The sequence below is a fragment of the Camelus ferus genome, chromosome 11 (genome assembly GCF_009834535.1).
Source record: "Camelus ferus isolate YT-003-E chromosome 11, BCGSAC_Cfer_1.0, whole genome shotgun sequence".
NCBI lineage: Eukaryota > Metazoa > Chordata > Mammalia > Artiodactyla > Camelidae > Camelus > Camelus ferus.
Window position 1 is genome coordinate 48731670 of NC_045706.1, and position 15971 is coordinate 48747640.

Sequence of the window (15971 nt, forward strand, 5' to 3'; positions counted from 1 at the left end):
ATATTTATCAAAGTTCTGGTGGTACAGTGATGTCAATCCTAATTTATTACTGAGTTGTTATTTTACATGTTTTCTGGTACAGTCTTACTGCTTTAATTCACATCTACTATCTTCTAGGCCAGTGGTTTTCAAATGGGGTTTTATAAAAATACAGATGTCTAAACCTGATCTCTAACTTAATGAAACTCTTTACTTGATATTATGGTGTCATTCCTGGAACACTAATCTCCGGATTATCATGTTATATCTCAAGATTTTTTCATCTATAAAAAGGTATATTCACTCATATTTATAAATCAGATGTAAGAATCATTGATTTCTTTGAGAGCAGGCTTAATCATCATCTTTAGAAACATTCTTGTCTAAAAGGCTTTTGGAATAGAGGCATACCTCGCTTATTGTGCTTCGCAGATACTGCAGTTTTGAAGGTTTATGGCAACCGTGTGTTGTCAGATGGTGGTTAGCATTTTTTAGCAATATTTTTTAGAAAGATATATACATTGTTTTAAAAAAAAAAAGAAATAGTGCTACTGCACACTTAATGGACTACAGTATAGTATAAACATAACCCTTACATTTATATGTACCAGGAAACGAAAAAACTCATCTAATGAGCTTTATTGTGGTGGTCTGGAATCAAACTTGCAATATCTCCAAGGTATGTCTGTAACATGTGTTCTGCATGTCACAGAAACAATCAAATTTCCTTGTCAGCTGTATTTATTATTATATATCTTTCCACCTGACAATTATCAGTAATAAATTAGCCACAGTTATTTTAAGCCTCTGTCATCTACTGATAGTTTCTGTTTTACTCTGATGCTTATCTGAAGGTTCTCCTATAAGCTATAGGCCAGATTTTGTATTTTCAATAAAGGAGAACAGTCTCAGAGCCCTGTGAAAATGACTGTACAAGGTACTTGAAACCACATATACTTCAAAGAAGAGATACTAGGGTACAGGCTTCTGAGGAGACATGGGCTTAGATAACTTCAGAAGACACCAGCGGACTGCAGTCGAATTTCTCATTTTTTTTTTTAAGTTGATAAGCAGCTTTATGAAACTGAAAATTGAAGATCCATAATGTTTAACTTTGTTTTAATGTTCTGTTTTCTGGATATTTCTCCTTCTTCCAGAGTTATCTAATTCACCTCAATTTCGTAAACTCTGCTTTGGTAAGCTAAAATGAAACGGTAAAAAACATTTCTCACTTCAGCTTGCCAGTATCTCCCAAAAGGAGCTACACTTTCATCTGGGGTCCAGATTTTTGCAGCAGCCATCAGAACACCTCTAGGTCACCTGACCAGAGGGAACTTATGTTCAAGGGGGCCTAAAGGACTATAACCAAAGGACAAAGAGTTCTTAACGGACTACCACCCAGGGCACAGCAAGATGAAACAGAATGAGGGGCCCAATCTTTCTGCGAAAGAGGCTTATGAGCTTATCTAATATAGCTCTGGCCTAAGAGGTAGGCTTCTAATTAAACCCACATCTCAGAGTCTACTGTGATTCTCTTAGAGACCTCAGAAGGTCTTACTAGTCTGCACCTGTTTCATAATTGATTGAACAAATCAATTATGCAATCAAAGACTTTCCTGGAATGTATTTGAGAATGATGTTTATTGAATTAGATATGGCAAGTCATTTTAAGAAACAAAATTGGCTGTACTTATGGAGCTAATGTCTATGATGCCTCTGGTGTAGAAAAAGATTAACTCATCAGGTCTAGGACATTGTCATGAGATGAACTGTGTTCCCCCAAAATTCATATGTTGAAGTCCTTATCCCTAATACGTCAGAAAGTGATCTTTCTCAGAAACAGGGTCACTGCAGATGTTAATTACTTAAGCTGAAGTTACACTTGAGTAGGGTGGCCTATTAATACAAAATGACTGGTGTCTTTACAAAAGGGTAAAATTTGGACAGAGATATGCTCAAAGAGTATACCATGTAAGGATGAAGGAGACCTACTAGCCAAGGAATATCGAAGATTGCCAGCAAACCACCAAAAGCTAGGAGACATATGGAACAGATTCTCTCTTATAACCCTCAGAAGGAAACAACCCTGCCAACACCTTGATCTTGGACTTCTAGCCTCCAGAACTGAGTGTCAATAAATTTGTGTTGTTCAAGCCACTCAGTTTATGATATTTTGTTACAGCATTCCAGTTGTTCAAACTTTACACATTCTAAAGAAAGGTTTGACCTTTGCCCAGCTCCAAGAAGATAATCTCAAAGTCTTTGGAATATCCGTTAAGACTGTCTTTGTTTACCTGTGGCCTTGAGGACACACCAGATAGTTTATACTAACAATGTGATTTATGGTGGAGGCTATGGGCTTAACTTTGAGAGGGGCTGAGTAAATTAAATTCACATTTAACTATTTCCTATCCTACACAGCTTTAGTGTGGAACAAAATAATTATCAACCATTATATGTATTATATATATAAAATTGTAGTAAAACATACATAACATAGAATTTACTGTTTTAACCACTTCAAAGTGACAATTCATGACATTAAGTAAATTCACAATGTTGTGCAAACTACCACCGTTATTTGTCTCCAGAACATTTTATCATCCCAAACAAAAACTTCATACCCATTAAACAACTTCTCATTCTCTACTCCCTCCAATCCCTGGTAACCAGTGTTTTTTGCTTCTATAAATTTGTTCTAGGTATCTCATATAAGAGGAATCATACAATAATTGTCCTTTTGCGTCAGGCTTCTTTCACTTAGCATAATGTTTTCAAAGATTTTCCATGTTAAAGCACGTATCAAAATTTCATTCCTTCTCATGGCTGAGTATTCAAATATATGTATGTACACCACATTTTTCTATCCATTCATCTGTTGATGGACACTTGAGTTGTTTACACCTTTTGGCTACTGTGAATCAACAATTTTTTAATGAAACTAAATTGTAGCAAAATTGCTAATTTTAAAACTCCATTTCCTTTCTCCCCTTTAATGAAAATAATCTCAAGGTATACAGTTTCAAGAGTGACAAAATGTATCCCTAAGTGACTAAACTTTATAAACAGAAATACACAATTCCTTACAATATCCATGCTGACTTAAACTACAAAATATCTTTGTTAAGTTATTAACAGTGCCTTGTGGAAGAAACTGATATGATGAAACACCAACATGCTCCTGAAGACACAAGAAAAAGAACAATACTACTAAAATAAATGCAGGTTCCAAACCTAAGGGTAACTGGAAGAAAATGAAGCCATAACACAAAATCAAACCAAAAACAAGAAAAAAAAAAAGTGCCATATCCTGAATTTTGCTAAATATTAAGTATTAATTCAAGACAGTCTTTCAGCTACCAAAAAAAAACCCCAAAAAACAAAAACTTCAAGGTTATTCATAATAAAAAGTTATAGAGCTTTTCAAATGTCAACCTTCATAGTATGTGCATCACTGAATGCAGTTTCAACTCAAGTTCCATAATTCAGAAAAATCCCAAAGAAAATCAAACAGATAAAAATAAACAAGAAAACAATTCTAAGGAATAGTTTAGGATGGTAAAGGAAATATTTTTAAAAGTACATTTTGGTTGCAGTATATTTAAGAAGTAAATGAGAAAATAGCATCTTAATACTTCAAACTGCTTAAATAACAGTTTGAATTTAATTAGTAAATATCAATGAAAAAATAATCAGATCTATTGAAAGAATAACAGAAAAGAAAAATAGATAAATTATACATTTGGCTAAAGCAATATAAATATTAAAAGTATTTTTAAAATTTTTAATATTTTGAATAGTTAATATATTCATATGGCTTAAATTTCAAAAAATTAGAAAATGTTATACAATTTTAAAGTCTCATATATGCCCAAAAGAATTGAAAGCAGGGTCCTGAAGAGATATCTGCCAAATACCCATGTTTATAACAGCATTACTCACAATAGTTAAAAGGTAGAAACAATGCAAATGTCCACCAGCAATTCACAGATAAACAAAATGTGGGATAAAAGTACACCTACTGTAACATGGATGAACCTTAAGGACATTATGCTAAGTTTATAAATAAGCCAATCATAAAAAAGACCAATACTGTACGATTCCACTTATAAGGTACTTAGAGTGAAGTCAAATTCACAGAAACACTGTAGCATGGTTGCCAGCTAGTGGGAAGAGTGAAGGGAGACCCGTTGTTTAATGAACATAGAGTTTTAGTTTTTCAAGATGAAAAGAGCTCTGGAGGTTAGGTGCACAACAATGCGAATGTACTTAACACTACTGAACTATGTACCTAAAAAATGGTTAAGTTCATAAATTTTGTTAGGTGTATTGTACCATAATTTAAAAAAAAAAAAAAAAAAGACACACTTCCTTCCCACTGGTATCTAGCAACCATCCAGTTCCCAAAATGCCCAACCGTCTGAAATCATTTTCATTATTTTATTTATCCTGAGTTTCCTTATGCATGTATAAGCAAACACAAACAAACTAAGCAACCACAAGCGGTGTTTCATTACTTGCTATTTTCACTGAACAATGCAGCTTGAAATTCTTTCATTTTAAACATAGAAAAGTTTATCTCTTAAGAGCAATGTTTTAACAGTAACTTTAATGTTTGTAGCAAAGATTTAATATAAAAGAACTTACCAAAATCTGGAGGACATTGCACATTATATGGAAACCAATTTCCTTTCACAGTGAAAGGACTTTTTCTGTTGCTTGTTGAGCCCGTTCCTAGTTGTCCATTACCACCAAGTCCAAAAGAATAAATTCGTCCTGATGAAGGAACAAAAGCAGAAGTGTGCTGCCTAGAGTAAAATGATAGAAAATCTCAGACTTAAGGTTACTTTTAATTTACATTTAGAAAAGCATAGCAAATATTACCTATATAATTTTTGTCTTCAAAAAGAAATAAAACCATTACAATTCTAAAATTTTCTGTACACATTGTTTATTAATAGCCTTCCTCTGTACTGAATGAATTCTGTATCGCACAGGCAGATTGTATAAGCACAGTCTAGAAAATTCCCAAGAAGATCAAGCTTTAAAAGGCTCAGAGCTATACTGGAATAGACAGACGATTACAATAGACAATTCAGCTCTGTAAGTAGCATCTAGCTGTCCAATCAAGTTCTCCACCCACTTCCCTCTCTGTCAGGTTCTGGTCATCACTCAAACGTTTTAGGATAAGAACTGAGTATATAAAAATGCATGATAAAACAGTATTTCCTTTCTAAAGGAAAGGTGAAAGACAAGAGTCTGCCACCTACAGATCTACTTAAAGAAAATTCCAGGGGGTGGTCAGATAAAAGGAAAATGATACTACTTGGAAAAATGAAGAGGGAAAAAAAGGTAGTAAATGTATGTAGATGTATTTCTAAAGGTATACTGACTATATAAAACAATGTTCTTGTGGCGTTTAAAAATATATACAGAATGAAAAGTTGGGAAAGGTAAATGGAGCTCTTAACTCCTGGAGGAAGGGAAAAAGTATTAATATAAATTAAAGATTAATGTTGTTATTTCTAGAGTAACAATTTTAAGTTTCCAAATTTCCAAAGGAGTAGAGGGAATAAAACTGACTTAAAAAATTATCAATCTAAAGAAAGGCAAAAAAGAAAAGGAAGAAAATGAAAACAGGTAGTAGCACAAACAGTACAAAACACAATGGCAGGTTTAAACCCAAATATACTAGTAACTATAAAAAAACCAAACAAAAGGGACATAATGGTCGACTTAAAAGACAGAGATTGAAAATATATATATAAATAAATAAGTAAAAATATATTTAAAGCAGGTGTACCACTATTCACATCAGATAAAACAGACTTTAAGGAAATAACGAATGTTACTAGAGATCTAGAGGATCACCATCACAATGACAAAAGGTTTAATTCACCAAAAAGAGATGAAATTTAAATTTTATGCACTTAAGCACACAGCTTCAAAAGTAAAAACTGACACACAGAGTTACCATGTTATTAGGTTCAAATGTCCAGTTTTCAAAAAGCAAAAAATCACAAGGAATGCTAAGAAATTGGAAAGTATGGCCCACTCAGGGAAAAAAAAAAAAACTAACTGGGAATGCAAATACAGCCACTCTGCAAGGCAGTTTAGTGGTTTCTTACAAAACTAAACATACCGTTACCATAAATTCCAGCAACTGTGCTCCGCATTATATATTCAAAGGAGTTAAAAACTACTGTCCACACAAAAACTTGCACATAGATGTTATAAGCAGCTTTATTCATAACTGTCAAACCCTGGAAGCAACCAAGATGTCCAGCAGGTGAATGCATAAACAAACTGGTACATCCAGAGAAAGCAGTATTATTCAGTGCTAAAAAGAAATTAGCAATCAAGCCATGAAAAATCATGTAGGAACCATAAGTTAATATCACCTAGTGAAAGAAGATAATCTGAGAAGGTTATACATTATGTGATTCCAACTATATGACATTCTGGAAAAGGTAAAGCTATGAGAGTAAAAATCAGTGATTGCAAAGGGTTGGTGGGGGGATGGACAGGGGAACACAGGGGATTTTTAGGGCAGTGAAATTACTCTATGATAGTATAATGGTGGATATAAATCATTATACATTTGTCCAAACCCACAGAATGAACCCTCACGTTTACTACATTACATCTGTAATGATTTCTCAATGTATAGATAAAAGAAATTTTTACATCTTGAGTGAGATACAGGGAAGTCATTCTGGCTTACACATAAGTTAACTTGAGTTTTCAGCTAACTGAAACAGCCTGTTTGTGACTTTTCAAACATACACTGTTCACGTGACTTAATTGTTAAACAAAAGGGCACACTGACCACAAGTAAAGAAATGTCCATGTTAAAAATAAAGATTAAATGCCTCCCTCCTGGGATGCCAATGCTGGTGTATCTTTGATGATAAAATTCTCTTCTCAGGTGCCAAGGCCATATGAACTCACAGTGTACATGCTGATTTGTTTTGTTTTTTTTTTTTCTTGAAATCTTGAAGGAATGTATGTATCCCTGACTTGTTTAATGTTTAACCTGACTTGTTTAATCTGATAAGATACAAAACTATGCTGAAAACCATGCTTCTCTGGAGCAATTCCTCAGAGTTATCTGAAAGGCTGTCTTCTGGTTAAAATGAAAGGACACTAGACAGTAACTTGAAACTATATGAAAAACTAAAGATCTCAGTAAAGGTAAATACATCGGTGAGTATAAAAGGTAATATTATTGTAATTTTGTTTTGTTTTCTCTAAATTTTGTTTTCTATAGAATTCAAGAGACTAAAGCATTAAATTATTAATTTATGATTTTGGACACACAATATATACAAAAGTTATCTTGCGACACTAATAACTGACAGGGGGTAGGTACAGAGCTGTATAGGAACAGTTTTTGTATGTTATTGAAGTTAACATGGTCTAAATTTGAGTTAAGAGTGTTGTAACTTTAGGATAGTAAATGTAATCCCCACGGTAACCACAAAAATAAAAATCACTAAAGAACATACCGAAAAGGAAGTAAGAAGGAAACTAAAACATTTCACTGCAAAAAAATAAACACAAAAGAAGACAGTAATGCAAGAAATCAGGAACAAAAAAGTATAAGGCATACAGAAAGCAAATACATAAAAGATATACAATGAAACCTACAAAACATTACTAAAGAAATTAAAGAAGACATAAATAAATGGAAAGACATCCCACGTTCATGGACTGAAAGACTTAATATTGTTCAGATGTCAGTACTTCCAAAAGTGATCTACAGATGCAACATAATCCCTATTAAATCATGGAAATGCAAATTAAAAGCCATGATTAAGTAACACAATATATCAAAGAGATTAGCAAAAATTTTAAAGTCTAATAATACCAAATGGTGACAAGGATACAGGAATTCTTATATAATATTGATGGTAAGGTATACTGGTATAATCATTCTGGTAAATAGGGTGACATTAACCTGCAAAATTCTAGTTAAGCATACTCTATGACCCAGAAATTCCATTCCAGGTTTACATTTTAGAAATATTAAAGTTTACATATATAATATAATAAATGTTCAGAGTAACATTATTTATAATTGCCAAAAAATAGAAATACTCAAGTGCCCACCTGTAATAGAATGAGTAAATAACTATATACACATATAATTGAGTAATACACAACAATAAAAACTAATGAAGAATCATAGTTATACACATATGGATAATCAATCATACAGCATGATGTCAAAAAAAAAAAAAAGTCACCAAATGCTACCTACAGTGTAATTCTTTGTATTTGAATTAACTATTGGAAAACTAAACTATATTATAAAGATACATACTAGGTGGAAAAAAATTAAGCTAAGTGGTCAAAATTGAGTTAATCAACCAAAGGATATTTTGCTTCTGAGTCCATCAAAATTTAATCCACCAAAGGTGAAGCATAATTTCAAAGCTCTGACTCTTGTATTTACTCCCAAGAACTGGGAATCATGAGACCAGTATTCCAAATTCAGCTTTCACCACTAACTAATCTTTTGTGTTAAGTAATTAATTGGTCAATTTCTCCATTCTTTAGAAAGAAAAAAAGGTAGAAAAGCAAAGGAAAAAAATGATCTATAGTTTCCCTTCAAGTCTGATGTTATATACAGTAAATTATATTTATTTAGTGCTAATATACAGTATTGCATTTATATTTTTTATTGAAGCAGTACTGCATTTACATTATTAATATCTTGCCTCAGATAAATTTGCTTCAAAGAAAGGAAGGTAAAATAATCAATATAAAAGATGCTTCTCCTGTTCCAATGATCCCTTAGCAGCAAATTAGGCATTTAGGAGAGAATGTTTTTTATTTTAGATTATTAGATTCATAATTCATTAAAAAAATCCCAACTTTCAGCTGGAACTACTATGTTCCAGTAATTTGCAAAAAATGATCAATACAAAGAGAAAGAGTACAGATACCCCTATAACTTCTCTAGGCTTTTTAGAAAACATTAAGTTGTTCCTTTAGCCACATTCATGCAAATCTTTAAGAAACATGATCCTGTAGACACAAGGGAATAGTCACTGTTCAAAAAGGAATACCCCACAAATGTTACCATGACAAACTGAAGGGTCTACAATGTTACCCTGCATGCTACTGGCACTGTAGTAAACAAATAAATTAAGGGCAAGATTTCTTCTTGCAAAGAAAATTAATGTACATATTGAGCATATTAAGCACTCTTAAAAGCCAAGATAATCTTCCTGAAGATTGAAGGAAAATGACCAGGAAAAAAAAGGAAGCCAAAGAGAAAGGTACTCAAGTTCAAATGAAGTACCAGCTTGTTCCACTGAGAGAAGCACACTTTGTAAGAAGCAATGGAAAGGAGCCTGAGCCGCTGGAAGCCATTCTCTATGGATTTATGGCATAGCAGGTATTTAAAAAACCCTAAATAATTATATTATAGAGATCAAAATACTCTTCTACATAACAGCTTACCTTCCACAAGCAATCTGAGTGACAATGCTTCCCATAAGTTCAAAAACTTTCCTTGGGTTTATTTCATGACTGGTAGAGTTATGACCCAACTGACCATACCCTCCAGCTCCAAAAGTAAACACTCCACCTTCCTAAAAAAAAGATAAAACCCTTTGTTATTTGAAGGCCTGATAAAAGAAAATAATCTTCAGGAAAATAAGTTAAATCTTTTAATACAGAGTCAAATTTTCTCTTCTTATTGTCTTCACAATTTAACAGATGATAGCTGACTTTTCAAGGTAAAATGTCTTAAACCCAAGAGTCCCAGGTTAATGACTATTTTCACATATTCGAAAGTATTTAATTATGTTCTCATCACTGCAAGATATTTAGTTGAAGTTATAATTAAATAGATAGTAATAATTATTTTTTGCATTCCCCTTTACTATCGTTATATCCTTGTTGAGTACCAAGTACAACTATAAAATTTCATAAAACCTAAAAATGGTATATTCACTTTCAGTTTTCAAAGTAGCTCTGCAAAAAGACAGTGCACAACTACAGCTATTCTTAGTATATAGTTACAATACAGACGGTCTTCAAGATATTACAAAAATACATAAGTTGATTAAAGATTATGTTCTTAAAAAGTAATTCCTGACAGCTTAACACAAGCATGATTAGTATTTTTCAATTCAACTGCTTTTCTTCATAGTTACAGCTATGTATACAAATATATGCTGTTAAATGATGAAGGCAGGAAATAAGTACTTATACAGATTGCTATGTAAGAAAATTGATTTTTCTGTTTAAAATTTTGTCATGGGAGATTTCAAACAAATGAACAAAAGTAAAGACATATACCTATATACACACACACACACGCATACATATATATAAAATGTGATTACATATACATAACTATCACTCAGTTTCAAGAACTAGCAACAGTTTGATATTTTTGGAAGTATTTTAAAGCAAAAAAAAGGTACTGGAGTACTTTAAAGCAAACTGCGGTCATTAAATCACTTCATTTATAAACGTGTATGTATCTTTTTTTATTTTTTTAAATTTGTATTTTTTTATGAGTTATGATGTGTATGTATCTTTAATGGCATCTATTTCTAACAGATAAAAATACGTAACACAATACTATTATCATAGTTACAAAAAACATTACTTCCCTTTTTTTGATAGAAAGGACAGAAGTGTCCATTTTTATTTCTTTTTTTTCTAGTTTTGGCCTTATTCACTTGTACATATTCATTATTCACTGTACATATTTAAAGTGTATATGACTTGACATACATATAATCTGTGAAATGACTACCACCGTCAAGTTAACTAACACATCTATCACCTCAGATTTCTTTCTTTTTTTGGTTGAGAATGCTTCAGACCTAGTATCTATGTATTTCAAGTATAGAATACAGTACTGTTAAATATGGTCATCATGCTGTACATTAGATCTTCAGAACTTAGTCATCTTTTAACAGAAGTTTTTATCTCATTTTCCCGCACCCCTAGATCATGGCAACTACCATTCTACTCTTTGTTTCTATGAATTTGACTTTCTATTTTCTTTTTTTCCTTCATTTATTTTGTTTCACAATTTCATATGTGATACCATACAGTATCTGTCTTTGGCTTATTTCACTTAGCATAATGTTATCCGGGGTCATTTATGTTGTCACAAATGGAAAGATTTTCCCTTTTTTATGGCTGAATAACATTCCGTGTGTGTGTATGCATGTACACATCACATTTCCCTTATCCACTTGTCTAAAATGGACACTGAGGTTGTTTAAATGTCTTGGCTATTATGAACAATGCTGCAATAAACATGGGAGTACAGTTATCATTTTGAGATCCTGTTTTCATTTCCTTCAGATATACACTCAAAAGTGGGATTGCTGGGACATGTAGTTCTATTTGCAATTTTTTGAAAAATCTCTATACTGTTTCCCACCCACCAGCAGTGTACAGAGTCCCCCTATTCTCCATATCCTTGTTAATATTTGCCTTTTATAAAAATTTTTTAAAAAAGTATCTTGAGACAAATAAAAATGGAAACACATTACAAAACTTACGAGATGCAGCAGAAGCAGCTCTAAGAGGGAAGTTTATAGCAATAAACACTTCCATTAAGGGAAAAAAAAAACTCTTAACAGCCTAACGTTATACCTCAAGAAGCTAGGGAAAACTGCAAACTAAGCCCAAAGTTAGCAGAAAGAAGGAGATTAAAAAGCTTAGAGCAGAAATAAATGAAACAGAGACTTGGAAAACTTTAGAAGAAAATAACACAACAAAGAATTGTTTTTCTGAAAATATGTATTTTTTAACAGACAGATCTTTAGACTACGAAAAAAAAGATAGGTTCACTTCTGGGCTATCTGGTCTGTTTGATTGGTACATGTGTCTGTTTTTATGCCAGTATCATACTGTTTTAATTACTGTAACTTTGTAATATAATTTAAAATCAGAAAAAGTGATGCCTCCACTTTTTCTTTCTCAAGATTATTCTGCCTATTCTGGGTCTTCTGTGATTCTATACAAATTGTAAGGTTGTTCTATTTCTGTGGAAAATGCCATTGGAATTTGGATAAGGATGGCATTGACTCTGTAGGTCACTTTGAGTAGTATAGACATTTTAACTATATTAATTCTTCTATTCTAAGAACAAGAGATATCTTACCACTTACTTCCGTCTTCTTCAATTTCTTTCACTGATACAGTTTTTAGTGTACAGGTCTTTCATCTGTTTAGTGTACCTTTATTCCTAAGTATTTTATTGTTTTTGATGCTATTATAAACGAGACTGCTTCTTAATTTCTGTTCCAGAGAGTTTGTTTCTACCGTATAAAAATGCAACTTATTCTTGTATGTTAATTTTGTATCCTGTAACTTCACTTTATTTGTTTACTGGTTCTAATGGATTTTTCATGGAGTCTTTAGGGTTTTCTATATATATCAGGTCATCTGCAAACAAGAGACAATTTTACTTTTTCCTTTCTAATTTGGATACTTTGTTTTTTTCCTCACCTAATTGCCCTAGCTAGAATTTCCAGTACTACCTTGAATAGAAGTGGTGAGAGCAAGCATCCTGTCTTATTTCTGATCTTAGAAGAATATCTTTCAACTTTTCACCATTAAGTATTATGTTAGTAGTGGGCTTGCCATAGATGACCTTTATTATGTTGAGGTATGTTCCCTCTATACTCATGTTGTTGAGAGTTTTTATCATGAAAGGATGTTGAATTTTGTCAAATGCTTTTCCTGCAACTATTGTGCTGATCATACGATTTTTATCCTTCATTCTGTTAATATGGTGTTGTACACTGACTGATCTGCAAATGCTGAGCCAACCTTGCATCCTGGGGATAAGTCCCACTTGGTCATTGGATATATAATCATTTAAACGTGCTGCTGAATTTAGTTTGCTAGTATTGAGGAGTTTTGTATTTATATTTATGAGGGATACTGGCTTATAATTTTCTTTCCTTGCAGTGTTTTTGGTATCAGGATAATGCTGGCCTCATAAAATAAGTTTAGAAATGTTCCCTCCACTTCTGTTTTTCATAGGAGTTTAATATGGACTGGTGTTAATTATTTTTTTCTCTGGTGGGAGACTTTTGATTACTGATTCAGTCTGCTTATTCTATCAAGGTATATTCAGATTTTCTGCTTTTTTATGATTCAGTTTAGGTAGTTTGTATGCTTCTAGGAATATATCTGTTTCACCTAGGTTATTTGATAAAATTTGTTGGTAAGTAACTGTTGACAACAGTCTCTTATGAACCTTGTATTTCAGCAGTATCAGTTGTAATGTCTCCATTTCCTGAGTTTTTTTTTCTTAGTCTAGCTAAAGATCTGTCCATTAAAAAAAAAAAAATCTTTTCAGATAAACAGTTCTTAGTTGTGTTATTTTCTTCTAAAATTTTCCTAGTCTCTTATTTCATTTATTTCTGCTCTAAACTTTGTAATCTCCTTCTTTCTGCTGTGGGCTTAGTTTGCTGTTTTCCCTAGTTTCCTGAGGTATAAAGTTAGGCTGTTAGTTTTTTCTCCCTTAATGAAGTGTTTATTGCTATAAAGTTCCCTCTTAGAGCTGCTTCTGCTGCATCCAGTAAGTTTTGTTATGTTGTTTCCATTTTCCTTTGTCTCAAGATATTTTTTAATTTTCCTTTTATTTCTTCTTTGACTTAATGATTGTTCTGGAGTGTACTTTTTAATTTCCATGTATTTGTGAATTTTCCAGCTTTCTTCCTGTTAATGATTCCTAGTTTCATACTACAGTGGTTAGAAAACATATTTGTTATGATTTCAATTGTCTTATATTCGTTAAGACTTTATTTGATGATCTCTTCTGCAGAATGTTCCATTGTGTGCTTAAAAGGAATGCGTATTCTGCTACTGGCAGATAAAATTTTATGCATATGTCTTCTAGGTCCACTTGATATAATATGCACTTCGAGTCAAATATTTCCTTATTGATTTTCCATGTGGATAATCTATTCTTTGTTGAAAGTAAGGTATTTAAGTCCCCTACTATTATTACTGTGTTGCTACTTCTGTCTTCAGATCTGTTCATATTTGCTTAATATTTCTTAATATTTGCTGTGTTGGAAAAATATATAGGTACAATTGTTAAATCCTCTCGATGAGCTGACTCCTTTAATATTCATTTCTTTAAAATTATTTAATATAGAGGTCATGTTTAAATTTTTCTGATTATTTTATTATATCAAGTCAGAAAGTACACGTCTGATTGGTGATGTTAAAAATAAGTAAGTGGGTCAATGTGTTTCAGCCTCATCTATTCCCATTAAGCTTGATGTTGATCTTTGCTTAGATCCGTTATTTCATTATGGAGTAGAAATTAAATGGAGATAAAATGGAGATAGATTTTCTAATCTTACTATTTCTTCCAGATTCATTAGCTGAAATTCTTCCATAGGGCACTTAACTGATCAACTATTAAGTTACTCTAAAATACAATTTGCAAATAAGAGGCAGGTGAAATGCTTCTTCCTCATTTGCTGATTTTTAGAAAAATGAGTTGTCCTAGCAACCTAGAAAGATAAGCAATGAAGTTTGCTTTGTATTGATTTGGGTAAAAGGAGTATCATTATGAAATCACAGATTTTTATATACTTGGTATATTTCCATTTATTTCAGACATTATTTGTTAACCACTGAAAGCTCCTTCAAATTGTCCTTCTTATATGATCTTATAGTACTCATTCCTTTTCTGTAACACAACATGCCCAAAACATATTTTCATACTTTTTCTTTTTGCCCCAGATGTGGAATCAGTCTTCTCCAAGAAGCCCTGGTTCCTTTTAGTACAGAGTATACAACAATCAAGAGATGCTCATTGCTTCCAGATTGCACACGTTTAGTTACTTCTAGGAACTTTTAATTTAATTCCTACCATTTTATATCTGTTTTCTCTTAAGATGGAAAGCATAGTTTCTAATGACAGTAAAATAAGTACTTATTTGCTCTATCCTACTCCATAAGCAATATGCTGAAAATAACACAATCAATTTTACTACTAACAATAAGACTACAGAACGCAGTTTAAGATCTCTTTCTGAATTCGGTTTATCTTTAGGCTATTTCCCATTAGTGAGATACAATAAAATATTGTATTTTAAAATGACTAAAAGAATTCTTTTCTCCATAGTGCCGCTACCTATCTTTTTGTTTTTAATTTTTAAGAATTACTTTAATATACAAGTTTTTAATTGTGTATAACAGTTTCTAGGTTCCAAAGTCAAAACTATAAGGTAAGGTTCATTTGGTCTAGATATTAATTCTTTTTAAATATAAACAACATGTAATATGTTTATATTTAACCTCTTCTTATACAAAAGGCAACTATTCTGTATCTTACTCTTTTTAACAACATATCCCAAAGATCACTCCACAACATAAAACACAGATCTTCCTCATTCTGTTCTACAGGTCATGGTACTCCACACAGTGGAGTTCCCAGTTTGTTTAACCAGGCTGCTACTGATGGGCATTTGGATTTCTTCTGTTCTTTTGTTATTAAAATACTACCACAATAAATGGCTTTGTGTATACATAATTTCTTATCTTTTGGATAGATTCTTAAAATTGCTAACGGATTGATAAGTCAAAATGTGCATGTATATGTGATTTGCAGAGTGAATTGTAAAAAAAAAAAAACTTGAAAAAATTGACATTTTTATAAAAAAATTTGACACAGTAGTGTCCTCATATCAATTAACATGCATATTTTTCCATTTATTCTGCTTTTAAAAGTTTGTTCTAAAATTTTTCCTCATATAATTTTTGTTTGTTTTGCACAGGGAAACTGCTTCATAAAGCAATCCTAATCTATTTGCAAGAAATTCTTCCAGAAAAGCAAAAGACATTGAGACAGAACCATATTCTAACTTACACCAAGGGAAAATAAAATATTTTACTTTTGAAATATTTAGAACTATCCGATTTTTGTTAAAAATTACATACATCAAAAATTCCAGTGAACAAGTATCACCAGCTACTGTTTT

At 32.1% G+C, this 15971-nt stretch overlaps 1 protein-coding gene and 1 pseudogene across 7 annotated transcripts in view; one reads left to right on the top strand and one right to left on the bottom strand.

Annotated features, from left to right (window-relative positions):
- Positions 1 to 15971, bottom strand: part of HERC4 (HECT and RLD domain containing E3 ubiquitin protein ligase 4) — a 130023-nt gene that overhangs the window by 66898 nt on the left and 47154 nt on the right. For all 7 annotated transcript variants that reach the window (XR_004323983.1, XM_032491506.1, XM_032491503.1 and 4 more), the window contains exons 7-8: positions 9451 to 9581; positions 4627 to 4787 (exon numbers count right to left, since the gene is read on the bottom strand). Coding sequence is in view for 6 of the 7 variants with exons in the window: in XM_032491506.1 (XP_032347397.1) it covers positions 4627 to 4787; positions 9451 to 9581 (292 nt within the window). In the remaining variant the exon portion in view is untranslated. The remainder of the gene's footprint in view (positions 1 to 4626; positions 4788 to 9450; positions 9582 to 15971) is intronic.
- LOC106729172 lies at positions 7853 to 9382 on the top strand (annotated as a pseudogene).